The 27,572-nt window shown below is 41.6% G+C and overlaps 2 protein-coding genes across 5 annotated transcripts in view; both read left to right on the top strand.

The window, feature by feature from the left end:
- The window catches only part of arhgef1 (Rho guanine nucleotide exchange factor (GEF) 1), a 61,472-nt gene extending 41,106 nt beyond the window's left edge, over window positions 1-20,366 (top strand). For all 4 annotated transcript variants that reach the window (XM_079503271.1, XM_079503270.1, XM_079503272.1 and 1 more), the window contains 16 exons: window positions 208-354; window positions 980-1,062; window positions 1,770-1,895; window positions 2,372-2,486; window positions 3,182-3,282; window positions 6,928-7,002; window positions 7,410-7,485; window positions 10,392-10,562; window positions 11,098-11,185; window positions 12,691-12,792; window positions 13,096-13,148; window positions 13,269-13,412; window positions 13,522-13,644; window positions 14,121-14,278; window positions 15,135-15,239; window positions 15,557-20,366. In XM_079503271.1, coding sequence (XP_079359397.1) covers window positions 208-354; window positions 980-1,062; window positions 1,770-1,895; window positions 2,372-2,486; window positions 3,182-3,282; window positions 6,928-7,002; window positions 7,410-7,485; window positions 10,392-10,562; window positions 11,098-11,185; window positions 12,691-12,792; window positions 13,096-13,148; window positions 13,269-13,412; window positions 13,522-13,644; window positions 14,121-14,278; window positions 15,135-15,209 — 1,637 coding nt within the window. In that variant the 3' untranslated portion in view covers window positions 15,210-15,239; window positions 15,557-20,366. The remainder of the gene's footprint in view (window positions 1-207; window positions 355-979; window positions 1,063-1,769; window positions 1,896-2,371; window positions 2,487-3,181; window positions 3,283-6,927; window positions 7,003-7,409; window positions 7,486-10,391; window positions 10,563-11,097; window positions 11,186-12,690; window positions 12,793-13,095; window positions 13,149-13,268; window positions 13,413-13,521; window positions 13,645-14,120; window positions 14,279-15,134; window positions 15,240-15,556) is intronic.
- Window positions 20,367-22,113: 1,747 nt separating this feature from the next.
- cd79a (CD79a molecule, immunoglobulin-associated alpha) lies at window positions 22,114-26,612 on the top strand. The gene is made up of 5 exons (XM_079504634.1): window positions 22,114-22,265; window positions 23,254-23,616; window positions 24,082-24,197; window positions 25,451-25,513; window positions 26,120-26,612. Exons 1-5 carry the CDS (start codon window positions 22,226-22,228, stop codon window positions 26,237-26,239), a joined length of 702 nt encoding a protein of 233 aa, XP_079360760.1. The 5' UTR covers window positions 22,114-22,225; the 3' UTR covers window positions 26,240-26,612.
- The last annotated feature ends 960 nt before the right edge of the window (window positions 26,613-27,572 follow it).

Below are 27,572 nucleotides of genomic sequence, written 5' to 3'. Positions count from 1 at the left end.
TTTTTTTGCACAATAAAATAACCTGATTAAAATAAAATGAAAGAAAGGGGAAAAGAAACTGCTGTGAAATGATAAAAAGTAATTGAATCTATGCAGGTGTGATAAGAGACCCAAAGAGCCTCCCTGATGCAAACATCACCTTAGATGAACTGAAACACAAGGCCAAAGACTGACTGACTCTCCTCTTACCTCCTGATGCTCCTTCAGAGTTGTTTGCAACAGAGCACGCCCACGTGCGCATGATGACTGTCATGCAGACGGTGTTCTCCAAGCCCATGGAGAGGGAGGAAATCTTCACGGTCACCGAACTGGCCACCATCTTCCCCAACCTGGACGAGATTATAGACATGCACTGTGAGTACATACTGTACCTCTATCCCTACATGCACTACTTATTTTTTGTTTGTATTATAAATAAAATGGGTAACATAATTAAAACGTAAGAAAATGATAAAGGGGTGTGATACAGGGTACGATAGATGGATTATAAGTAATGTTAACATAATGTTAAGCATGTTGTCTGCCTTTCATAGAAATACAATCAACACAAGATGAGGTTAAGCAAATAAAAATGTTATTCAAGATTATTAAAGGGACAGTGCCCTCAATGAGACACCCATCCCACGTCCCACAGCCACAACAGTCCATGATCTGGTTCTAACCAATTTTAGAACATACTTGAGACAGTTTTCATTCTGCTATAATGCCACCAAAATTGGCCTGAAAAGGAGACCACAAAGGGAGGTAAATGTACATTTCCATTGAAAGGAGATGTCATTTCTCCTTTGTATAGATAGTGTTTTGTATTTGTTGATGACAAATATGTATTGTGTTCATTTTTCTATACTACAATGAATTGAATAGGGACACAATGGACCCAGGTCTTTTTCTGTGTTATCCCTTTAGCATTAATGTCTGACTGTACCACGTGCCGTTAACATTTCTGACTAATAAAGTATTCAATCAATTGTGAATCCAGTTGCCTTCTATGAGAATCTGAAGAAACTGCGCGTGGAGGACAATTTCATCGTCAAATACATTGGCACCACCCTGCTCAACAGAGTGAGTCCCTCTCTATTGTTGTCTCTTCAGCCTCTCTCCTCACCCTGTGTCCTTGGCATGTCTCCCCACCCGTTTCCTTCATCGCTCCCTGCCATTGCTGATGTGCTTTCCATCTGCATAATTTTCTCACCTTGCTATTTGCTGTTTATGCACCACACTGGGGTTGTGTGTGTGTGTGTGTGTGTGTGTGTGTGTGTGTGTGTGTGTGTGTGTGTGTGTGTGTGTGTGTGTGTGTGTGTGTGTGTGTGTGTGTGTGTGTGTGTGTGTGTGTGTGTGTGTGTGTGTGTGTGTGTGTGTGTGTGTGTGTGTGTGTGTGTGTGTGTGTGTGTGTGTGTGTGTGTGTGTGTGTGTGTGTGTGTGTGTGTGTGTGTGTGTGTGTGTGTGTGTGTGTGTGTGTGTGTGTGCGCGTGTACTGAAGTTATTACTGAAAGCAATTTCACATGGTAATACAGATCCCAATCCCAGTTGTATTAGCTCCATCTAGTCTATTGTAAAGTGAGTTGTTTGGTAAGGTAATTGTATACCGGTCTGAATGTATCATATTATTTCCATATCTGTAGCAGAAGCATATGATAAAGCACTGAAAAGCCATTTCCTATAGCCCAGCCCAGGCTGCATGGCAGTAGCAATTATAATCCCAACTATAATACTACCATGTTGTTCCAAACCTAATGAGTATTCCTGTGTGTGTTCTGTTCTGTTCTCAGTTTGGCGGTACAGAGGGGGAGTGGTTCCAGAAACTGACTGCTCGGTTTTGCAGCCACCAGTCTTGGGCGCTGGACCAGATCAAGATCAATCGGAAGAAAGATGCACGCTGCAACTCTTTCATACTGGTTAGCAGACATAATGTACATTACATATACACAAACACACCCAGTTGTTTACCAAGTTACCTTCATCAAAGTCTCTCATAGACACTCACGAACACGCACACAAACACACACGGGTAAGTGAAAACGCAAAAAGAGAGATGCATGCAAGCTAAACACACACAGACACACAATGTGTGCTATAGTTCTAAACTCAAAAGACATGCAGAACTATTTTACAGGCCTTTATATTTAATTTACTCTGTTGGGAAGCTTTAAGTACAAGAATTTCAACGCCTATAATGCATCTACAAACTCTGACAATAAACCCCTTAGACCATGAAGGTAATGATGGAAATAAGTTAACATAGAGTAGATTAGTTATCTCGATCTGTCTCGCATGCATTCATTCTGATTATGTGTGTGTGTGTGTGTGTTGGTGTGTGTGTGTGTGTGTGTGTGTGTGTGTGTGTGTGTGTGTGTGTGTGTGCGTGCGCTAGGAGGCAGAGAGCAAACCCCAGTGCCGCAGGTTGCAGCTAAAGGACATCATTCCCATAGAGATGCAGAGACTGACCAAGTACCCCCTGCTGCTTGAGAACATCGCCAAGAGCACAGGTGGGACCATGTGTGTCTGCATGCCCAGGGACTTCGCTGACCATTTGGTTGCCCTACTACGCGTTATGTTTCTGCACGAGGAAACAAGAGAGCTGACTTTTCCTCATGCAGATCGGCTACTTTCGCCGTTTGATAACTTCGATTTGTCCTAATGTTGGTGCTAATTAATACTTAAACTCACTTCTAGACCGGGTGGGGAAGAGGGGCTGCTTCAGCCCTGAGCAGCACGCATGCAACTCAAGAACACACGGGCACTCGCTCGCAACACACAATGTATGCCCACACAACACTTTCAAAAAAGTAACCCAGGGTGCCCACTTTTTACATTAATTTTTTTTTTGACATTTTATTTTTATATAAAAACAAGACGTCTTGGGCACTACATAGCGGGATTTCCCAGGACGTCTGTGGACGTCTTGGACACACAACCTGTTAAATTCGATTAATAACTATCCTCATTTCTCAATCGATTATGAGGATTGGCTTGGCACTTTTTGGCACATTTTGTTGCCCCCCTCGGCGCGTTGCCCTACGCAACACACGTCTTGTGCGTATGCACTAGCGGAGGTACTGTGCATGCTGATACTTTTCAAGTGGAATAATCAAAAAAAGAGCTACTCTACAGGGATGCCATGGCTCATGTGGTTAACGCAGCTTCAACTTGTGTGTCTGTGTGTTGCGTCTCCCACACACAGAGGACCAGGGTGAGAAGGAGCTCGTTCAGCAGAGTGCAGAGTTCTGCAGGAAGATCCTCAATCAAGTCAATGAGGAGGTCAAGGTCATGGAGAACCTGCTGGTGAGACACCATGAGATCATGCACGCACAGCACTGTTCATTTCGCAGACTAAAACTATGATGAAAAATGTTCAACTACCTTTTTTTTCACTGACAAACTAAATAATAATAATAAATAATAATAACTTGGATTTATATAGCGCCTTTCAAGAAACCCAAGGACGCTTTACAAAACAAAAAACAAAACAAACAAACTAGTTGCCAAAAGCCAAAGTGAACAAATGTCTCTTCAGTGCAGACTTGAAAGAGTCCAATGTAGTAGTCTGGCGAATCTCCAAGGGGAGAGAGTTCCAGAGGGCAGGGGCTGCCACAAAGAAGGCTCTATCGCCGAGGGTCCGCCTTTTTGCGTGACAGATGGTGAGGAGTTCCATGTCAGAAGACCTCAGGTTCCGCTCAGGGGTGTAGTCCTTGAGGAGGTCTGTCAATAAATAAATAAATAACTAATATTGAATGTGTTGACAATTTTGTCAACAAATAAAACATTTGACTAAAATGTTAGGGAGGGACTAGTGGAGAAGAGATCCAGTAGAACTTTTGTGTTTGGTTGCGCTCGGGTGTGTGTGTGTGTCGCGACTTGGCCTGTTGTAGCGCCACCATGACGCTGATTTGAAAACTGTCAAGTGGCATTTCTTCCTCAGCCTAGTGGGAATATGCATGCAGCTTCACCGCAATCGGACGCTGTGTTGAGGAGTTGTGGCGATTTGCACAAAACGGGTACAAAGCGGGCCACTCCTGAAAACTTTAGAAGCCAATCGTTGCCAATCAGGATGGATTATGAGAAATCAAACAAACCCGTCTTGATCACATGACTATGGAGAGCATGTGTACCGATTTGCATGAAATTTGGATAAAATCTGAAGGAGTAATATTAGAAAATGTGTTTTACATGTTGTGGTGCTATAAAGAGCAGATGTGAAAAATTCCAGGCAAAGGTTTTTCCTTGGCCTCTAGGGAGTGTGCATACAAAGTTTTACACAGATCCATGCAGTTAGAGGTTGAAAACTCTAATCGGCCAGATATAGCGCCACCATGAGGCTGAGTTGAAAATGTTCCGGTGGTTTTTCTTCCTCGGCCTAGTGGGAATGTGCGTGCACAATTTTGCGGAGATCACACGATGTGTTCATGATTTGCGGCATTTTGTTTGAAACTGAGCACTCTTGCGAACTTTGGAAGCCAATATTAGCCAATCAGGATGGAGTCTGAAAAATGTGATAAACCCATTTCGTTGAATGGCTCTAGACTAGAGAGACTGTGTACCAATTTGCGTAATGTTTGGACAAAATCTGTAGGTGTACAGTCCAAATTTTCTTTTGCACAAAGCGGCCTCCTGGTGGCGCTATAAGAGGCCAATGTGAAAACCTTGGGGCAGAGGTGCAGAGTATGGCTGCGATCAAGCCAATGGTGCCGGAGATTAGCTGTCCACAGACGGACGGACACACACACGGACGGACACAAACAAACACACGGACGGACGGAGTGCAAAACATACTCTCTCCCTATGCCTTCGGCCTGGTGGAGACAATAACATGATTCAGTATCATCATAGGTTAAAAAACAACAAAAAATCCATAACAATACAGTAAAAATAAAATAAACTAAGATAACATCTCGCGTGACGCGTTGAGTGCTTGTAAATCGGCTATTTCCAGCATGCAACCAAGAGTAAAATCAGCCATATGTCGCCACCAAGGCCTGCCACACTTTTCTTTGTGTGGACAAAATCAAGTGTACATTTAGTAGACTAAAGTCTTGTGATATTTAGTCGACTAAAACTTGACTAAAACTTTTCAGATGACTAAAATATGACTAGAATTAAATTGAATTTTATTCAAAAGACTATGACTAAACTAAATCAAAATGTGCTGTCAACATTAACACTGACGTGCATGCAGCAGATGACTCGACACAACGACCGCACAGTGATTCAGCACCAAAGAAGCATACCCTGGAACACAATTTCATCAGCAACTACAGATCAATCACAAATGTGCCATTCTTTTCAAAACTCCCCGAAAAAGCAGCGACTCAGCAACTCATAGATCACCTTAAATTCAATAATCTGTATGCACCTCATCAATCCGGGGTCAGAAAATTCCACATCACAGAAACGGCTCTGCTACAAGGGGTAAAATAATTACTACTTGCCTCGGACTCTGGCTCAGTTTCAATACCGGCGCTCTTCAACTTCAGTGCAACTTTCAACACAATTTATCACAACATTCTCTTAGATCACCTAGAAAGTTATATTGGTTTCTCTAGCACTGCCGTCTCCTCGTTTAGATCATAACTGACCGATGTAATTTTGTTTTACACAACTACTGCTCATCAGATCACAATGTTTCAGTTATGGTGTGCCACAGATATCTGTGCTTGGTCCTTTTATTTTCTCTTTTTCTATGCTGGCCCATGGGAAATAATACATTATAAACTAATTTAGGATACATATCTATTTAGCCTGACGTCTGTCATCAGCTGATAAAGTTAGAAGAATGTTTATTAGAAATCAAATATTGGATCTCATCAATGGATTCGATATTCACACTGGTCCCACAATTTCAGAAAGCCCTGTATTAATAATATTGGTGTTCTATTTGATCCAAATCTCTCTTTTAGAAAACATATCACACATTGCCAATATCTGTCCCATTTTTCCGTGGCTGATGATGAAACAATTGTTCATGTATTTGTCTCATCTAGGCTTGACAATTATTGTAAAACCCTTTTCTCTGACTTATCTAAATCAACCATTAGTAAATTACAACTTCTACAAAATACTGCTGCTATAGGATATTGAGCAGGACTAGAAAATGTAAACTTATTACACTTGTTCATTTAACAAATTAACTGCTTCTGATGGAGTATTCCGTCATATAAGCTTTTTTAATTATATAAAACGGGATCGTTTTAGTAGTAATTTTATTTGTTTTATTTTTTTATATTTTGCTTGGCCTTTCCTTCTGCAGCGCACTCTGTTTCGCACATGCGCACTGCCTTTCACTTCTGTACAAGCCGACTGAAAAGGCTCATAGCTCTAAATCTACAGCGATCTCCATGGTTTTGACCAAACGCCGATGTTCGAGGGTCTTTTCTGATTGTCCGGTGATCCCGATTGGAACATTGGCGTTTTCTAGAGCAAGGATGGCCTCATTTTAGCACGCTAGAATTGACCCTAATAATTTAGCATCTAAAGCGGAATGCCAAAACGGACGTGAGTCACACTAAAACCATGCAGATACGGTCGGCAGTGAAGCGCCATCACTTTCTTCCACCAGGGGGCAGTCAATGTGTTGAATACATGCTTGATCTGACTTCAAGATTCTCTTTTTAACTTATTAAATATTACACACATTTTTACCACTTTTTATCACCTCTGGTTACCACCCACACCGGCTGTGTCTTTGATAATAAAATGGCTCCTGATTATCAAAGAATAGTCAGGAAACGGCGCTCTCTTTTCAAGCTTCTCATCTCTGGATATATTCACCATTTCTATTGTTTATAACTTAAGACATTACTGTCCACTCTTGGGATGAAAATTTATCAGAGTATTTTTAGGATGCAGAATGGAGTCCAGTGAATTGATATTGTGGCTTCTTAAGTTATCCTTGTTGTATTATTTAACAGTTTCTAACTTTCCTCTCCTCAGACTCTCAAAGATTACCAACGTAGATTGGACACATCAGGTCTCAGACCCAGTAATGAACTCTATACAGAATACAGGGTAAGATTCTGGACAGTGTCGCTTGATCAAGCACTGGCTTTTCAGTTGTGGCATGCATGTTTATATTTCCATATGTTATGTTTTAAGTCAACTTTAAGGACACTTTGTGATCGAAGGATCACAAAAGCCTTGCACAAAATGCACGCACAATGGGTGCAGTATCCAAGTGCAAGAGAGCAAAACCATAAATGATTAAAAACAATGATACGATGACATAAGGACAGTCAATCTAACACATTTGTGTGACAGTCAGTGAATCAAATCCACAACCCTTTTTGTTTCCTTACAGCATTATCTCTTCCTATCAGAGGCTCATTTTCAGTTGTGACGTTCTCATTGTGTGTGTGCTGCTGTCATTCATCCCCCTTCTGCTCGTTTTAGAAATCAATTTATCTCTGTGTTTTCAGAACATTGACCTGACCCAAAAGAAGATGATCTATGAAGGTCCGCTTACGTGGAGAGTCACCAAGGAGAAAGCTATAGGTAATCTTGCCGTATTATAATACTATATTATAATGTAAGTATTATTATTTTATTATCCACCCAGCATCCATTCATATATTGTTCCTTCCTAGACCTTAGATCGGATCCAAGATTAGGTAATGATAATAAAAAAGGAGCTGTTTTGGACATGGTTTATGGTTTGGTACATGGTTTACACCCGACAGCAACGATATATGAATGGGCCAGAAACAATTTTAAAACTTTTCCTTTTGGGTGTTATGATTAACACTTTGATTGCTACAAGATCTCGACAGGCCTATTTGGATGTTGCTACCGTTTAACATTGCACAAAGGCCTTGTTCGGGGGCCCACAGCAAAATGTTCTCTTATAGCGAGAATCACACGCATACATCAAAAGAAAGCTGAACTTGTCCACTTCAATTTAAAAAATACATTTTGATTTTACCATGTTCCATTCTGGAGATATTGACCTTTTTGCAACACCTGCATTTGCCTGGAAGTGGTTATCTTGAACAGCGAGCAGAGTTATGGATGGTTTAAAGTCAGAGACATTGACAGGCAGATATAAAATTGAACCCAATAAATATCCTATACATCCTATACACCGAATGAAAGCCCTGAATGTGTACTTTTACGAGAAAAAGAGTAAACATTGATCCCATGTACAGTTAGACAGTAATTGGTTATTGAATGCAGCTTGTGCCCACCAGATAACTTCAGAGAAGACATGGACGTGAACTCCTCAATATTCACAAAATAAGGCCTATAGCGACATATAAATACTATATACCGTATGAAACAGAAGACTCTCTGCTTTCATAAGAAAAAAACTTCTACTGTAGTAATAATAAAAATCACACCCATGTGAAGTGAGTGGTGCAACTCTGTCCCATATTCTGTTCTCTGCTTATTCAATACAGCTCGCTATATACGGACTGAGGCAGAAAGTCATGTAAACCTTTTATTTACAGTTTGGTCTGTAAACTTCTACTGTAATAATAAAAATCACACCCCTGTGAAGTGAGCGTTGCAACTGTTCTGTACTTATTCACTACAGCTCGCTATATACGGACTGAGACAGAAAGTCATGTAAACCTTTTATTTACAGTTTGGTCTGTAAACTTCTACTGTAATAATAAAAATCACACCCCTGTGAAGTGAGCGGTGCAACTGTTCTCTACAGTTGCACCGCGCATTTTTATTATTACTACAGTAGAAGTTCTTTTCTTATGAAAGCAGAGAGTCTTCTGTTTCATACGGTATATAGTATTTATATGTCGCTATTGGCCTTATTTTGTGAATATTGAGTTCGGGTCCATGTCTTCTCTGCAGTTATATCTGGTGGGCGCAATGTGCATCCACCCAGTAACCAATTTATGACAGACTGTACATGGGATCAATGTTTACTCTTTTCCTCGTAAAAGTACACATTCAGGGCTTTCATTCGGTGTATAGGATGTATAGCATATTTATTGTGTTTATTGTTATATCTGCCTGTCAATGTCTGACTATAAACCTTCATAACTCTGCATCCTTTAGATGATGATGATGATGATGATTCACTGCTTTCATTGTTTTGATCGCAGTAACATTGGGGGGGGGGGGTCATGGGCACATTGGGCAGCAAAAGTCTTGATCGTACGGCTATAAAAAGTCCCATTCCACCGTTCGGTTCAGAACTATAGTATAACGGTGAGACGCGTTGTCATCATGAGCTGATTTTGTTTTTCAAGCTAGTATAGGGAACATGCCTGGGCATGCACGGTTTAGGAAAAGTTCGTTATACATTACACCCGGGTCGATTACGTCCCCGACGCGTTCATTGCGGTCTTAACACTACAATTATAATGAATAAAAAAGCGTTACAATCACACGTCTGAGCGATCTCCGATTATGACGGCTCTGCATGGCGATACGTGATCCACCAACGGTAGACTGTCTGTTGTCATGGCGGCCCCTCTCGATACTGTAGTTCGTTTGTTAGTTCGTAGTATTGTAGGCTCGGGGATCGTTTGGTCGCTACAGTATGAAGAAGTAAACATGCATCTGTCCATGTGTGTTGCAGCAATGCCGATCTGGTGCAGAATCTGCAGATCATGTGTTAGGCAGCGTAACAGCGTTCCGTTCATGTTTTTTTCCGAGACATGAGCCCCCATCTCGCAAGGCCCTCCTCCTGCAGGAGAAACAGGAGGGGAGGGGGGAATCGAGTATAAAAGCCAATAGGTGGAGGAAAGCCTGGTGAGGCGAGGTTAGGTGAAATTTGATTCTTTTCACACACAGACTAGATCGGCATGGGCGCAGCCATTTTACACTGGTTTATACACGTAAAGCGGCCCGCCCTCCTGTTTTCAGGAGGGGAGGGGGTTTTTTTTTTTTGGTTTTTTTTTCTGATCACGTGAGCGGGACTAAGCAGCAATGATAGGGCGATGGTTCTTCATTGTCCGGGTGGGTAAAAAGATGAATGAAAGTATGCTATAAAAAAGTGATTGAAACGTATTGATACGTGATCCGCACCCGACGTTTGATTAATTGATAACGTATTGATACGCGATTCGCGTCGGCTGTGTTAACACGATCAGCTGTAACCCCTGTCGTTTCAGAGTGGCACTGCTGGATAAGTGTTAATCAATTGCTTCACTGTACTGGGTACGGGCAGCAACCAGAAGCCAAAGGAAGGGAAAAGCATAAACATAACAAGACATAAACATTTTGGGAGGTTGAAGGCCAGGCATACTGCAGAATTCTGGATCATTTGGAAATGGCTTCAGTGAGCATGCCAGGAGGCATTTATTAATGATGGCATTAGAAAAAAGAAAAGAGAAAAACGGAAGGAAAAAATAAATAATACAATGGTTTTCATCCTCTTCTCTCCTCCCCTTCTCACTCTCTCTCTCTGTCTCCGCCCACCTGCCTCCCCACCCCAGAGGTGCAGTGTGTCTTGTTGGGAGACCTCCTGGTGCTGCTGCAGAGGCAGGATGACAAGATGGTGCTGAAGTGTCAGAGTAAAAGTAACATCGCAGTGCAGGAGGGTGGCAGACAGATGCTCAGCCCCATCATCAAGCTGGACTCTGTCTTCCTGAGAGAAGTTGCCACAGGTGGGACGCGCACACATAGACACAAACGCAGAGTACGGGCCCACATATCCAGACACATACACAGCACATGCTCTGCACACTCGTACAGAGCACAAACCCACACATATAGGCACACACCCACATCTATAGACACATACATAGCACGGACCTGCATGTAGACACACACAGCACAGACCCACAACACGCACATATAGACAACACTGACACACAATAGGGTGCAACTAACAATTTTCACAATGGATTAATCTGCAGTTGTTGATTTTAGTCAGTGCATTTAATTTAGACCACAAAATATCAGTAAAACAACACAAAGGTATGTGATAACACGATGCTGCATGCTTAACATTTTTTCATATTATGATATCGATTTATTGATTGTTTGATTAATGGTTTTACCACTATAGAATGCAGTATACTCTGTCTTCCACACACACACACACACACACACACACACACACACACATACAGTACACACACACACACACACACACACGCTATATACACTAGACCAATTTGTCCTTTGTGTATCTGTCAGATCGTAAGGCCTTCTATGTGATCTTCACCTGGGACAGCGGTGCTCAGATCTACGAGCTGGTGGCCCAGTCTATACAGGAGATGAAGGGGTGAGTGTGAAAGAGGAGTAGCATTAGGGTCTGATGCTCCACTTCATGTTCAAAATGTTATATAGCCTTTTTGTCAGGTCAAACCTAGACTGGAACTCACCTATGCTTTCTATGGCATAGGCAGCTCCCAGCAGGATCCGCCAGGAGAAACTAGACACAGCTGCAGGACATGAGACAGAGACTAATTAATTAGAGCGAGAGAGAGAGGAGTGTGTGTGTACGTGTGTGCATATCTGCGTCAATTTAACAAAGGTGCAGACGATCAGAAATCAGCAGAGAGAGACTGACGTTTGCGCTACGGTATGCCGTATTGACTTTTATTTCTCCATGGAAATAAATACATCTGGGTTTCTGAGGCTAGGTGAAAACCTGACTAATGAAAGCTCATGAAATGTAGACAACCTAGTCATAGTCACCACTGAAGTCATACTGAATGCCTAGTCCTGATTGGATGCCACACACTGCCTAAGCCAATGGGAGTGTAGTATGATTGCCTGCCTCCTAAGCTATGCCACACGCACTGCGAAAGGGCTGATTTCCGCACCGCAGCGAGCAAGCTGTACAACCGCAGCCGCGAAGCGAAAACAGCTGCTAATGTTATGAGCTGGACAGCAGGAAAGCCACAACAAAACACAGTCATTGAACCACGCTAGGGCATTAAGCCTAGTCGACTAGTTTACTAGAAGTGAATGCCCTAAACCACACACAGAACGACGCAAGGTTGTGACACAAACATACACGTTACTAAAATAATAATCATACTAATATGGGTGGGAGAACACAATGGAGACAAGAACACAATGGAGACAGCGCTTCTTTCACCTGACAAATATAAGCGGGGCAGGGCATATTAGCCTAGTAGCCAAAAAGTGAACCCGGACATGTTGAGTACACCAACGTTTTATGTTAGAAATGTTTAGTATGGGTCCCCAGCATGTAGAAACTGCCGGATGCTAACTTGCATATGTTGAGCAATTTTCATAATTGGCATAATATGTGACCATACCATTAACAACCTATAGAAGGCAAAATATTCAAAGTTTCATCATGCTTTATCTAGCATGTGATGTGTCAAACTAGGGGGTTTTCATGATGCTGAATCCATTCCAAGCATTAGTTTTGCAAAAAAGAAAAACACTCATTGGGCTTAAAACAGCCATGCCCACTTGTCAGCACCAAATGTGCTGACATCATCACATTTGTTTTTAGCCCAATGAGTGTTTTTTTTGCAAAACTAATGTTTGAAATGGATTCAGCATCATGAAAACCTTCTAGTTTGACACATCACATGCTACATAAAGCAAGATGAAATTTTGAATATAAGGATAGTTGTCTAGTCTGTATACTTTTTATTTGATTAATTACTGATTTGTAATACCGGTATTGATCATAAAAAATAAGCAATACATTTTAACAATACACAATACATTTTAGCAAGTTATTAAATAAAAACTTTTGTACTCAACTGTTCGTGTATTCCTGTGTATGTGTGTATGTCCGTGTAGCTGGTCAGATGTGATAAAGAAAGCGGTGGACGAACTAAAGAAGAGTGGACTTCACCAGAAGTTGCCGCTGCCTCCTGGAGGACCCCCATTAAGTCCCTCAGTGTAAGTCTGTTGTGGTGTAATAATGTGGTGTGTTATGGTGAGAGGAAGGTCTCATTCATCACTTGCCAAATTCCCCACATCTCAAACATCTCTAGTGACCAATCTGTTATCATCAAGTCATATCATCATATCATTCCATGCCAGCAGCAGTGGTCTTTAATTTATCTTGATGTGAAAATGATGATGAATGATGATTGCTAAATGAACTAATCCGGCTATACTACCATTATGTCCCTTATATTTGGAATAATTGATGTCCTTTTTCTCATCTCTCAATCTTTTATTTCAATGTTTCTCTCTCAGGCTATCTGCCCCTATGAGTCCCACTGAGAATGGAGGGTTGAAGAGCACCAGTGGTGAGTGAGAGTTCCCATATTTCATCGGCAGAGCACTATCGATTTGCAAACCACATTCAGTGTTATTACTATGCATGGTTAAAGGCCACAACCCGCCTTAAAGCTGCTGCTTGTCCGCAGATCGAGATAAGGATGGCCTGACTGATGACAATTCGACCAACACCCGTCATCTGCTAATCGACTACCTGTCGGAAAAAGGCTTCGACCTGATTGGCCACACCAACAGTGACCAGGAGAAGGTGGCCAACTGCGCATTGGATGAAGGTTACCGTTTTATAACTTTCTTTCTTTCAATCTTTCTTTCTGTCCATTTCATGAAGACAGATGCCGAGGATCACATCCACCTAATCTGACTCTTGCTCCAACCCCACAGTCATGTCGCTGAAAAGGCTACTGGTCACCAGCATCAGCCTATCTGACGACATCCAACTAGATGAGAATGGAAGGGAGGGACCCGAGAGGACAGACCAAGACACAGATGGCAGTCAGTCAACAGGTAACGGTTACTGCAGTTGTAAGAAGTTATTCAAAATGAAACATCAACCACTCAGGCAAAGAGGAAATCCCTCCCCTCCCATCCATTTGTCCCGGGAAACCTAGTCCTGGACAAGCGCCCAATGTTACCACCTGTCCTGGGTGCAAATCTAGGTTACATTAAGGGATTCCTTTCTTTGAGCAGCATAGATGTTTGATTTCCCACATGGGAGAATCCAAGGGTTGGAATCCAGGGAGTTACACCACATCTTATCTTAATATTTATTTTATTTGTATAATTATATTTTCATATACCAAAACTAATATGAACTTGCTTTAAGTTCAATCCTTTTTTGTCTTTTTTTTATGAATCTTACCATCCATTACCTGATCTTATTTATACAATTTTGGACAAACATATTCCTTCAGCCAAGACACACTCATTATTTTGAGGTTACACTTTTTATGTCAGTCGTTCACATTCCGTCTGTTTTGCAGAAGAGAGGCAAAGCAGTGACAGCGGCGCAAGAGCGAACGATATCGCAGATGGGACGGAGGACGGTGGGATCAGCGCTCCCCTGGTGTTGTCCAAGGAGAGGATGGAAGAGGTCCGCAAGAGGCTTCAGAGTCTGGAGGAACAACTGACAAGACTTCAGGTGAGAGAGACACCCAAGCCCCCATCCCTTAAATAAACAACAGTGAATAAGCAATTCCCAAGACAGAAAATAGGGAATCAGAGTGTAAAAAGGGAGGGATAAAACCGGAAAAGAGAGCATGTACTCTAGTGAGGTAACAGTAAAGACAGACAGAATGACGAGAGATAAGTACTGAGGAGGACTTAACCACTTGACCCCAAATACCTTTTTGACAGGGGTCTCCCAGGACACTATACTTAGTCTGTTTCTTTTACGGCCCTACACCAAATGTCGTGACAGATTCTAGCTGATCTACTGTACAAGCTCACACAACGCATCACGCTCACACGCTGCGACTCTGGGCATGTAGATCGGCTATCTTCGCTGAATGTTCACCCCAAAATAGGGACGAGATAGGGCTCATGTTGTATAAGTGACAATCGGCGAGGGATGATTTGAGTGAGATGTGAGCCTGGCAATATTTTGTGGACAGATGGACTGTGAGAAATGCCACAAAGGAGAAGGTAAAGAACAAGAAAACCACTTAACCACTGCTGTTACTGGCTGGCTGAAAATTGCCTTTTAAAATTGGACTTCTCTGACAATGGCCATTATGTTCTCGTCCTGCAATGGGATGTGTCAGAAAGACGGCAAGAGGGGATGATAAGGGTATCAGGTGGTGTCTGTGTATGTGTCGTTGTTAAAGCAAGGTAGAGTGTGTGTGTGTGTGTGTGTGTGTGTGTGTGTGTGTGTGTGTGTGTGTGTGTGTGTGTGTGCGTGTGCGTGTGCGTGTGTGTGTGTGCACACGCGCCTTCCTATCGAGGTTGGCACATGTGTTCCAGGGTACTGAGAGACGTGTTATTGATCCGTGTTTCAGACTGTGGAGGAGGCACACCACAGACTGCAGGAAGCACTCTCCAAGTTCTCCCTGGAGGGGGGCAACTTGCAATGAGAGACCAGCACGCCCCCTGCTGACCACCAGGTGAGACATCATGTAAACCTGCTATAACACATATCTAGACATGTGTAATTAGTATTCACCAGAATATGTGTCTAGAATACTGTACAATTTAGGCATTTAGTAGACCCTCTTAATCCAGAGCGATTTACAATTAGCATAGCAGTCCTCTTTGGTTAACTTGTTGGAGTCCCAACACAAACCTCTGCAGTCAAATAAGATTAGGGTTTAGATGCCACAACAATGGCTTGTTATGCATGCAGAGTCTTGCAGACCAATGCAAGAGTTTTGCACTTGCTATTTTATTATAACTTAGTGCTTTGTCGTCTTTCCCAATTCAGATCACTGCAGGTTCTAGAGTCGCTGTTTGACTGTCCGGATAAATTCCCCCGTTTCCTCAAACACTCGTATGCCATGCCTGGATTCTCGCTGAATCTGCAGCCGGTCGTAACCCAGCAAGACATCTCTGCCAGCCTGAGGGGGGGGGGGGCTCAGTCCGCAGTGCAGTGGTTCACTAATGAAACATGGGAGCTGTGTGTTTGTGTGTGCGCACGTGTGTGTGTGTGTGTGTCTGTATGCACATGCGTGCAAGCATGCATGCAATACACAGATGAGAGATGTCCCCTTTCTATGTGGGAGACACATTTAAGAAGAGAAAAAAGGTGCCAAAAATGGAGCAATATTTTGCTGTGAGAAAGATGCTGCCTAATTAAAATTGTAGTGACTGTGATAACACACATACACACACCGGAGATATGCATGTGAGAAAATTCATACAATTCATATGTATGCATGCCAAGTTATACCTGATTTGAACCCTTTAGGGGGCATGGTCGAGTTTTAAGATATACCAAAATGCTACTGCAAATTAGTCATTTGTTTCTATCCTATGCCAAAGTACAGCAGAAATGCACTTTCTCTTACGATCAAATGCAATTGGACGCACACTGTTTCCCAACATTTATTTTTGCAATATTTATTAGTTTTATCTATCCGTTAAGTTTATATATTTTGTGTGCATTATGTAGCCGGTCCTTCTCAGTGAGAGGAAATGTGTGCATGGTAGCATGTGTGTGTATGTGTGTTACAATAGTGTTTAAGGTAGTGAAACTGATTTGTTTCGCAAGTTACCTTACTGTAATTAGATGAAATTAGAAACATATTATATAACGTATGTTATATAACACACATATATATATATATATATATATATATATAGTGTTTAGAGTCTTGTTTGCGTTGACTGCTTTTATTTATTCCTCTTGAGTCCTGTTGAGTCAATTGCCTGCCTTTCTGGAGTGACACCATTGTAGCACTGGGATGATGGACAGATGTAAGAGAGAGCGAGAGAGAAAAATGGCAGAGGAAGAAAAACAGCAGGTGCACAGCAGAAGAGTGGGGAAGAGTAGGAGAATGACATTTAACTTGTTATGCTTTTCAGTAGCAAATCTGTTACATTTGGCAAGTATAAATTTGCCATGAAAAAAGAGAGAAAAACATTCTATTGTTCTTTTGATTCATGCGAGGCCAATCTGAGAATGTGTGGAACCTAGCGAGGTATTGGAAAGCTGTGTTGATTTCGTCGACTAAAAGTGAGCTTGTAGATCGGCTATTTTCAGCATTCAACCAAGCGTAAAATCAACCATTGCGACGGCATCGAGGCCTGCCAAAATACACTTTAGGTGACTAAATCCACTGTAGATTTAGTTGACTAAAATCCTATGATATTTAGTTGACTAAAACTAGACTAAAAGTAAGACATTACAAATGACTAAAATATAAATGGTATTTTATCCAAAATACTAAAAGACTATTACTAAATCAAAATTTGATGTCAAGCTCTACACCGGAGGGCTCCAGTGCTACAGTGGTTGACAAAAGGGGGTGACTGTAACTGCCAATGATAGCCGAGCCAGTTTTGATTCTGCAACTGTCAACTCTTACATCACAATCATTCATGGCTTAACCAATTTAGACCTGGGAACGATTCTACAAATGTCTTCTAAATCCTGAAAAACCCTATGTTTCTATGTCAGTCGTTCTCAAACATTTTCATGACGACCCCCAAAAATATATGTATTTGTCCTCCGACCCCCTTCTGAAAATATGTTATTCCAGGGGACCCCCCAGAAGCAAAGATATGAGTTAAAAACGTTCGCTCTGAAAGAATATATATTCAAAGATTTGCGCCACGTTTTCAAGATTTTGCAAAAATAGCTAGCTAAAGTATAACATCATGCTTAAAACACCAAAAGGGGTTCCCATCCTGAATGGGTTTTAAGCTTGATGTATACTTCATTATGCGCTGTGCCGCTCGCCGGAAATAGCAGATGTACATAATCAAGCCTATGGCTCCCTAGCCAAATCTGGGAATTTGAATGAAATGTGGTTACAACTTGTATAATTACGCTAATAATAATAATGTATTTGTCAAAAAAGAAATTAATAGTAGCAATATTTCTATCAAAATTGGACCCCTTTGTTTCCTCTTTTTTGCATTGCATGTTCAGGAGTTAGTTCTGTTTATTATGACTATGATTTCTGAGTGGTGGCATTGAACCATAGCTATGCACACAGGACCAAAGACATTTACCATTTGAGCCTCATACTAGCTTTTAACCATGTTGTCCCTATTTTGGGCAACTTTTCAAAACATTTAGAGTTGTTCCTTTGAAAGAAATGTGTGAAAATAGCCGATGTACAAGCTCACAACGTGTCATGATATGAGTTGTGAGCATGCAGATCGGCTATTTTTGTAAGACAAAGTGTGTATATAGGGCTTAACTGGTTAATGTTGTTAGGACTCGGCTCACATTAGCTTTTTGGACATTAGCGTGTCACATTACATGATGCTGATTTGAGAGAGGTGACTCAATAGCACTGACTGTATAAGCAGTAGACAAACTTCCAGTTGGTGGCTTTAACATTTCTTCTCTCTAAATTCCAATGTGTGACTGTTATTGAGTTTACTGCCACAATAATCCCTCTTAAACCTCAGTATAAAATTATGCATATTGAGTCACCCAAGTGACAGAAGTTACTGGTGCAAGTTTATTGCCAACTACACTGACAGTCAGAAGGTTACAGTAGGTTATAATCATTGAAATATTATTAAATGTGTTCAGAATTGTGCCAAAGTAGGTAAACATGAAGGTTAATAATCAGATCGTGTCTAGCACTGTCACGGCACTTGACTTATTACCAACTACCCAGGCTCCGAGAAGAAATTGCAGACTGCTAAAATTCCAAAAAATATTGCCTGTCGTTACACAAAAGCACATTTTGTATTTCAGCAAAGATTAGAGTTGCAAAAGTTGGTCTCCAGCAATGACAAAAAGAAGGTCTCCAACAATAATTAATGCAGAAATAAAATGTATAGCTGCATATATCCGGCCAGGCCAGTTTGACTGCAACACGTACTGTATAGAACGAGACGATAGGCCAGTGCACACTGTTATGGGTTTTGTGTGCACACTATGCACGCATAACACCTCTGGTATTGAGATAAACACACTGCTCCAGTTCCAGGAAGAGACGCATGGAAATGGGAACAAAGGGGATCTCATTCTCCTGGAGTCAGATAAGGATACTGAGTTCAATGTTGTTGGTTTGTTTTTTTTGGGGGGGGGGGGGGGGGGGGGATTTGGTGGTGGGGAAACTTTTGGCCACTCTTATACTCTCCAGTACTGTAATAACGCGATTGCTTTGAAAAAATGTTTTGGACACACAATGTTCCAAGCCGACAGTGACGATATGCAAACTCATTTATGCTGCCTTGGCAACAGCAGCACAGACCCCAACACCACCCACCTACTACCACCATCAATCTACAGTACACTCTCTTAAACCTCAGTATAAAAGGATGCATATTGAGATGCTGGCAGTCACCCAAGCGATAGCAGTTACTTGTGGAAGGTTAATGGTTGTGTTTGAGCATCACTGCCTTGTTCTTGCGGTCTAGTCTATATTTAAACTTTTGTCCCCCTTCTCCTCAGATTTCAATCATGTTTGTATTAATCCTGTCTTCCTCTTTAAAAACAAAAGTATATAAATGTTGCATTGTAGGAAAAGGGACATGGTGAGTGTGCTTAATAAATGTCTTTGCTGCACGCACATAATCCTGATCACAGCCTTTCACCTCCTTTGCCAAGTCTGATCACGTTTTCATGTCGCACAATTTTACTGTATGTTAATGTATGTTTGATTTGCTTGAATGGTTTGGGGAGGTTTTTTCTAAAGAAGATTGTAATTGTAATTCTGTCCTATGCATTCACCAATAATGGGGAGGCTTGAACATGTTTTGGCACAATTACACATGAATGTACCATAGCCTAACTATTCTGGTGCATTATTACAGTGGCAACTTGTTTTTCCAAAACCAGTTGGCCACCCAGCCTGTAAATGGTATATGGTTAAAGTGGTAATCTGGAGGAAGGATTTCTCCCCATTGAACTGGAGTGATCACTAAGTAAAATCTTACCTCCACTCAACTACTGGGGTGAAAGACTACAGACACGTATCTCTCGCTCTCTCTCCCCTCCATCCTCCTGCCTTTCCTTCTCTGGCTTTTCCTCATGTATCTATAACAAAATACATAGATGTATAGAAAATGTATTTATAGAACGGTGCCTTGTTCCAACGATCAAGCTGCTTTTGTTGTCTTTCCAAAGTGCTCTTGAGTCTACAAACAAACACTGTTGTTTTTTGTTTTAGTTTTTTTTGGGGGGTAGGAGGGGGGTGGGGTTGCTTTTCACATGGGGACCATGAAATTGACCCAGGAGAGAGAGAGACAATGAAGGGGTCTATCGCAGTTTAACTCTTTACTGGCTACTTGGAGGTAGCCTATAGGCCTACTCTCAGCGTTTGTGTCCACCTCTGTACCTGCAATGTTATTTGAACCCTCAGCCGTGCCGTACAAACCTCGCTCCAACCCAACATTTTGTATAGAAAAGGCTCTGGTCGATGTTATGCAGGCATTCTGTCCTCTTGTTTATAAACATAATTATGCAAGAACTATACTGTGTATTTGGGCTTTGATTTATTTTTTTATTGTGCTAGAGGGTTTTTTAATTATGTATACTTCAGAAGGATGGTGGTACGTTCTCTTTTATTTTCATTTTTTTTTTTTTTTTAATAAATGGGGTAGACAAATTGCTGTCTTGTCATTTTGTGTAGGTACTAATTGATTTGGTTGAAGAAGGATTTGGGCTGTATTCAGATGTTAGTCTTCAGTTTATTTGAGTAAATAAAACTGATGCACAAGAAACATCATTTGAATGTAGATGAGATACGAAAAAATCCCACTTCAAATCAAACGAAAAGAAGTAAAACTTATCAAATGAATATAAAATTATAGAAGTTGTGTACACTTGAGTGTAGAATTATACATTTGTTTTATGGATATGGATTAGAATAGCTTCTCTGTGATCATCTCTGGACTGTATTGGAACAATTGTTGGTAATGAGAAAAGTATCACTTGCCTGGCCGTAGATATTAGTCTGGACCTTTGGTGTGGAAGATTTATTTCCAAGGGGCAAACGGATTCCAACGTCACAGCAAAAAAGTCTCCCTTTGAATAGTGGGCTCTGATTGGTCACCACAACTCTGGGGTGAGCGAAATGTAATTAATTTCAAACTGAGCAGTGCCAGACGAATCTCCCAAGGGATTTTTTTTTCTATGGCAGATTCGTCTCCTAGGCAGGGCCTGTCTTTGGTAAATGGTGCATTTATATAGCGCCTTTATCCAAGGCGCTTTACAGAGATTGTGCATTACAGTCACCCATTCACACACACATTCATACACCGATGCCGGGGGAAACCATGCAAGGCACCAACCTGCACATCAGTCTTGCTCAAGGACATGTCAACACTAAAGCCCTGACCACACCAAAGGGTCACCATCATGCAACTCCGGGTCCAAACGGTTGCAAGGAGTAAACTCTAAAACCGTCTTGACCCTTTGGTGTGGTTTGGGCCATTGAATTCCATACGTTGAATCACTAGGGTCAACGTGCAACAAGACATCACACCGCAGGGACAACACCAAAGCCACCTTGACCCTTTGGTGTGGTTAGGGCTTTCTCTGGGGGAGCCCGGGTTCCAACTGGGAACCTTACAGGTGCCATCCGGTCACTCTACCCCTGAGCCACTGCCGCCCCTTTGCACTTGAAATATTCAGTAAGGTTTCTGTCTGTGGTGGGCCTGGTGACATAGACTGCCACTGCTATACAGTAGTTTATTATTCCCCAGGTATTAGTTGACTCCTAATGTCCCCGGTTTAATAAGGCAGTGTTCTGGCAGCTTTTGATATTACTATTAGTAAGTAAACAACATCAGGAAGAAGCAGGACTCAACCATCAGGATTCGAACTCCATTCTTTTATTGTATATGTCATCACACCGGAGAGAGACTAGTGTCTCCCTCCAGAGCTCCCCCCAGCACCCCCACACATATTTTATACTTTCAGCAGTGTACAGAGTTTCAGGAGTAACAAGAGATGGTCATTCCTTAAATGGACTTTATTCTATAGTTAACTCACACAGTTTGAAATAGGTTTACATAAGTCGGCAGTCTCTAATGAGTTTGTCAGTGAAGAACAGGTCGTAATTAGAGTGTTAAGTATCATCTACTAGTAGGCTACATTTAATTAATCAATACCATAGTGTTTATATGCATTTTCGCCACCACAGCAGCCATTCTTTGGATCCCCAACATTAGAGTTGATATACACCAGCCTATTGTTATGTATATGGTCTGGAGTAGGAAGTTACTCCACCTGCTCTTATCAGCTGCAGCTCTGTACAGTATTTCCCACTTGAGTTTTATGCAAATCGGTGACTGCTGAAAGTAATTGAAGCATACATCCTGATTCCTGACAGAGAAAACTAAAAACAGAAGACGCTGGTCTTATCAGTGAAACAACAGTCGAGTCTTGACAACACTGTATGGAACAACATTGGCACCGTTACAAAAACTTGTTTTTGCAATTTATTTTGGATTGGTGAAGGAAATGGTGCCAGTTACAATCTTTGTCCTATGGAGCTTTGTTGGTGAGTTTGACAATATATTTTCAAGGCATTGGATACTTTTCACCACCCATATAGGCTAGAGCTGTAACTAGACTTTGAATTTGTTTGGAATCTCCGGATGGCTATCTTACAAAGACAAACTGCAAAACAACGTTTATCTTTTGCAGTCTGTCTTTGTAAGTTAGCCATTTATATAAGTCTGTGTGCCAAAACACCCTTTCTACATTTAGCTTCATTTAGAGCTCTGCTCCAGTGAAGCTGATCTCCTGTCATAGCAGATGGGCTTGTTATCTCCATCTGTGGGACTTCTGATAATAATCTTATAGTGTTTTGGACCAGTGGTGACAGACTCAGTAACAAAGTAAATGTACTTAAGTACTGTACGCTGTACAAATATTGAGTATTTGCACTCCACTACATTTCCAAGACAAATATTGTACTCCACTACATTTCTGGAATGGAAAACGTACATTATGAATTAACCACTTAAGCCCTATTACAAATTTGGTGTAAATAGCCAATCTACAAGCTCACAACATGTCGTAGATTGGCTATTTTCACAATTAATTATGTTATTAAGTAATTTTTTAAAGAAGTACTCCAGTTCTCTCAAGTACAAATCTGACAGGCAGCGGTGGCCGAACGGTTTGCGGAGCAGTCTTGTTATCGGAAGGTCGCCAGTTCGTATCCCCGGACCAGCACGTTAAAATTACCACCGCTGAAGTGCCCTTGAGCAAGGCATTGAACCCCTACCATGAAATGTTCTATGAGCAGGGTCTGGCTGTAAACAAGTTCATCGAGCTTAGTCCATTCACCCTGGGTAAACAAAGAACTTTGCTTTGCTTTTACAGAGAAACATGCACTTAGTTGAATAATATTTGTATAAGGCTATACTTTGGCTATACTGTGGTTGTGTACTTTGTCATAACAATTTACAATTTAGGCATTTAGCAGACGCTCTTAATCCAGAGCGATTTACATTAAGCAATGTCATCCTTACTCTCTCCAGTGGTTGCCTGTGGTGACCGCATCCAGGTCATCCTGGAGGCTGACAGGCCCTCTCTGAGGGTGGAGCTCACACACACTGCCAAGCTGCAGTGCTGCTACACAGTCACTGGGGGCGATGTGGACTACAGTTGGTTCAGGAGGATTCACACGGCTAACGGTACCACCATGGGTCCACAGAAAGTAGTTCCGTCAGACCACCGGGTGACTATGGAGCAGGGGCAGATATCAGCTTCTGGGTTCCAGTGTCGTCTCCTCACCCTCACGGAGGTGCAGTTCAATGACAGCGGGCTGTACCAGTGTTTTCTCAACCACAGTGCCCTGCAGGACAATGTGTTCACCCACGGCACCTTCCTGCAGGTCTCCAGTGAGTTTCTGTGTGTGATACTTTGCAGGCAGGGAGGGTGATGTATCCCTGGGTATACCTGTGTGGGGCAATTCACAAACAACATAGCTCATTAAATTGTTTACATTATCAAAAGTTTCAAAAGTGAGTGCATGTTTAGTACAGTGACTTGGCATTTTTAAGAATTCTACAATTAAATATTTACAGACTACAGTTGGAAATGTCTCTTTAGTATTCATTAACATTGAATTGACAAAATTAAATTCCAACGTTTTATGGTTTAAAACAAAAACAAAGGTCTGTTGCACTGAAGGAGAATAACTGAGTGCAGTTTCACTGATGAAGTCCCTCTACCATGAAGGAGCCATGGTTTAATCTCAATAATGGCTCATTGTTTTCCTTTTAAATCTTTCTGCCACACCAAAGCGCTTCGGATTTCATAGCAGCATAATTATTCTGACGTAAAAATCTTGCTTTCCACCCCAGGGCCAATGGAGAAGACTCTGAACATCAGTGAAAATGCCAAGAACAACATTCTGACCGTCGAAGGAATCTTGCTTTTACTGTGTGTGCTTCTACCTGGGACCAAACTGCTCTACAAGGTCAGAGGGCAACATCACAATTTGGCGCCAAATACAATATGAGTATGACCATACATACACAGAGACGTGGTGCATTTATAGATAGATAATTGCATGTGTGTGCTCGACGCTCATAAATCAGTATATCAGTTCATATAAAAGAGTTTAATTTGAGAGGTTGGATAAAGTAAGAACTGAGTTTCGGTAACCATCCGTGAGATAAGAATATCAGTGGTTCTCTAGCTTTTCTGAACTCTAGACTGGACCACTAGCATATTTCAGATTAATAATGACCAATAAGGGCTTGATATATATTTTGTGCGTACAAACAAATCGTAGTATCGTGCAACAAATTGTTCATTTCCCAGCCTTTCCCCCACACTTATTAATTCAAATGAGTTTTTTATGGACTTATTTAAACATTTTAATACATTTAACAAAGGTATTTTATGTATTTCCATAAAACATTTCCCATGGACCACTTGCAGACCTAATTATACCATGGACCACTATTGGTTGAGAAAGAGTGGGATGCATAGACATGGGATCTCTTTGGGATGCATAACAAGTGTCACCTATTGTCCATATCCCCACCCAACACAACCACCTATAGTCCATATCCCCACCCAACACAACACAACAGTGATCCCTCGGTTGATTCTTAGTCCCCTGGTTCACAATCAGTTGAAAACCCCTGATTTAGCTGGAGATCCCCTGAAACCCCCTCAATGAACACCGGGTTGTCCCCGAACCCCACTTTGAGAACCTAGATGGATTGTTAGACATCATAAGATCAGGCTAATAATACCAGTTGCGTTGCCCAACAGTAGCATAGCAATGGAAAGAATGTGGTGAGCTGGAACGGTGATGCAAGAATGGAAGAAAGGTTCTCTGCATAAAATTTGAAAATAGTGAGAGAAGTATGGGTGTGGTCCTCCCTCCTGTACTAAGGTTGTAATTAAAACAATGTGTAACATACAAAAAAGTTGTATTTGTTGAGTGTCATGTCACATGCCAAATATAATAAGGCTATAGGGAACTACTGTTGAAAGTTAGTGCACGCTATTATTGATTAATAGGATACCATACTGCAGTTGATTTCCTGAATTGCTTAACAATTGCAATACACAGGATTCATGTCAAGCCTGTCAACATACATGAACTCTGTGTCACTGTATTTACCAGAATTACCACATCTCTCCCCATGGGAAGCAGGGTTCATTTCCAGTTCACAACATCACTGACTTCCTCTTCTCGCTCTCTCCCTTTTTTAGGCAAAGAAAGTTAACGAACTGAAGAAGAAGAAGAAGATAAAAGAGGAGGAGAACATATATGAGGTCAGTCAGCTGCATATTAAATCAACCATTCCCTCACAGCAAATCCGGAGTGTTAATATGAGAGGGGGTCCATAACTCTGAGAGGGATGCAGTTGACCCACTGGTCAATTTTTACATTCTCAGACTTTAATTAACACTCCAGAATTTGCTGTGCTGACTCTGTCATTATTTCTCCTGCCAAAACACAGGTCATGCAGGGGGGATGTTTTATTGCTGTGTCTATGCAAGGAGAACATAATAACGCAGGGTAGTGCTGGGCAATTATAATCTCACTGAAAGCAACACTATAGAAATATTATGTAGGAACATGTTATCTTCTGTGTAATTGTGGATCAATTCCAACTAATGAGGTGTGGGTGGGTGTGTCATCATCGCTGATCAATATTTCTTATCTAGTCTCTAATGTGTATTTATAGGATGATGATTTTGTATTTTTTGTTTATCCCATGCCTATTGCCTTATTCAATTATCCATTCAGCATTTTTTTGTATGTGAAAATGTCTGTTCTGATGTCCATCCATGACATTGTCTATAATGTAAGTGTTTGATGGTCTATTTATTTTCTATTTGATGATTGCATTTTTATTCCATTCATTACCATCCCAGGGGCTGAACCTGGAGGTGTGCGATGCGGCATATGACCAGATCCAACGCTCCGAGGGTCCCTACCAGGACGTAGGCCTAAGCAACGTCATCGAGGAGGAAGAAGAGATCCAACTTTACTAGAAAACTCTTGAAGGAATAAGTGCACGATGATATTGAAATTTGAATGATTGAGAAAGTCTGAATTACACTTCATGGTACGACAGTTGAATTAAAGCCTTTTAAAACAATAATTTGTTTTCATGAGTAGGCTATCTCGCTCTCCTTTAGTGAGACAAGATTCCTATACAGGATCTCCTCATTGGTCAACAAAAACACCTTGAAGACTCGACTATGCATGCACCTCTTGGTACCACAGCACCACTTTGACAGGCTGGAATGGTTTAGGGAGGGTTGACGACAGAGTACAGCATCTTGCAATGGGTCTGGTCCACAAGATTCGCTACACCACCATGATACCCATGTACCTGTCTAAATACTTCCTTAATGTTAAAGTTCCCACCCACAACACCAGAGGGAGTTCAACAAACCATGTGCAACCCAGATTTGAACAAGGGACTAAATTCATTTCACTCCTATGCCACCAAAATGTTATTCTTTCTTCCAGGAAATAAAACTTCTGGGTTTCCGAGGCTACCAAAATGTGGAACGCCCTACCAACAGCCATTAAGACATGCAAATCCCTTGACTCTCAAAGGGCACCTACGGACGGCTGCAATTTGAAACTGGCCCCCGTAAAATCTGAATCCCCCCAACAAGTGTAATGCTTTATCAGTGTGTCGTCCACAGTAACAATCAATTAATCAATCAATCAGTGTTGTTTACTCCAGCAGACTGCAGTCATCCTTTCTTTGTAACAATTGATTTTCATTTCCCAGGACACTTTATTAATAAAAAAAAGAATGCAAACCTACCCCATGAATATTTTGTATTTGTATTTGTAAATCAATGCAGCGTCACGCTGCCAGCGTGGTATTTTCACGGAATTCACGCTGACAGTCATTGTGACAACAAGAAAGTAGAAGACTTGACACCGTGAACCACCGTGAACCACTCCATACTGGTTAACAAGCTTAAAGCAATTGGTTTCGATAGCACATCAGTGAGCTGGATGCAATCCTACCTGGAGGGGAGAGAACAGACGGTGGAGGTGAATGGAACACTGCCCCCCCCCCCATCCCAGTGAGCTGTGGCGTTCCACAAGGAAGTATACTAGGGCCTTAACTGTTCCTAATATATGTTAACGACATGACTTCAGCTTGTGACTGCAACTTGTTCCTGTTCGCAGATGACTCGGCACTGCTAGTCTCGGACAGGAACAAACTGCAGGTTGAAAAGGCCCTCAGCTCTGAACTCGGTAGAATCTGCACCTGGCTCGCTGATAACAAGCTATCTTTACACCTGGGAAAAACTGAATCCATTCTCTTTGGCTCGAATAGTAATCTCAGCAAGGCAA

Source organism: Electrona antarctica (genome assembly GCF_951216825.1).
Source record: "Electrona antarctica genome assembly, chromosome: 6".
Lineage (NCBI taxonomy): Eukaryota > Metazoa > Chordata > Actinopteri > Myctophiformes > Myctophidae > Electrona > Electrona antarctica.
This window is presented reverse-complemented; position numbering and strand designations above follow the sequence as displayed.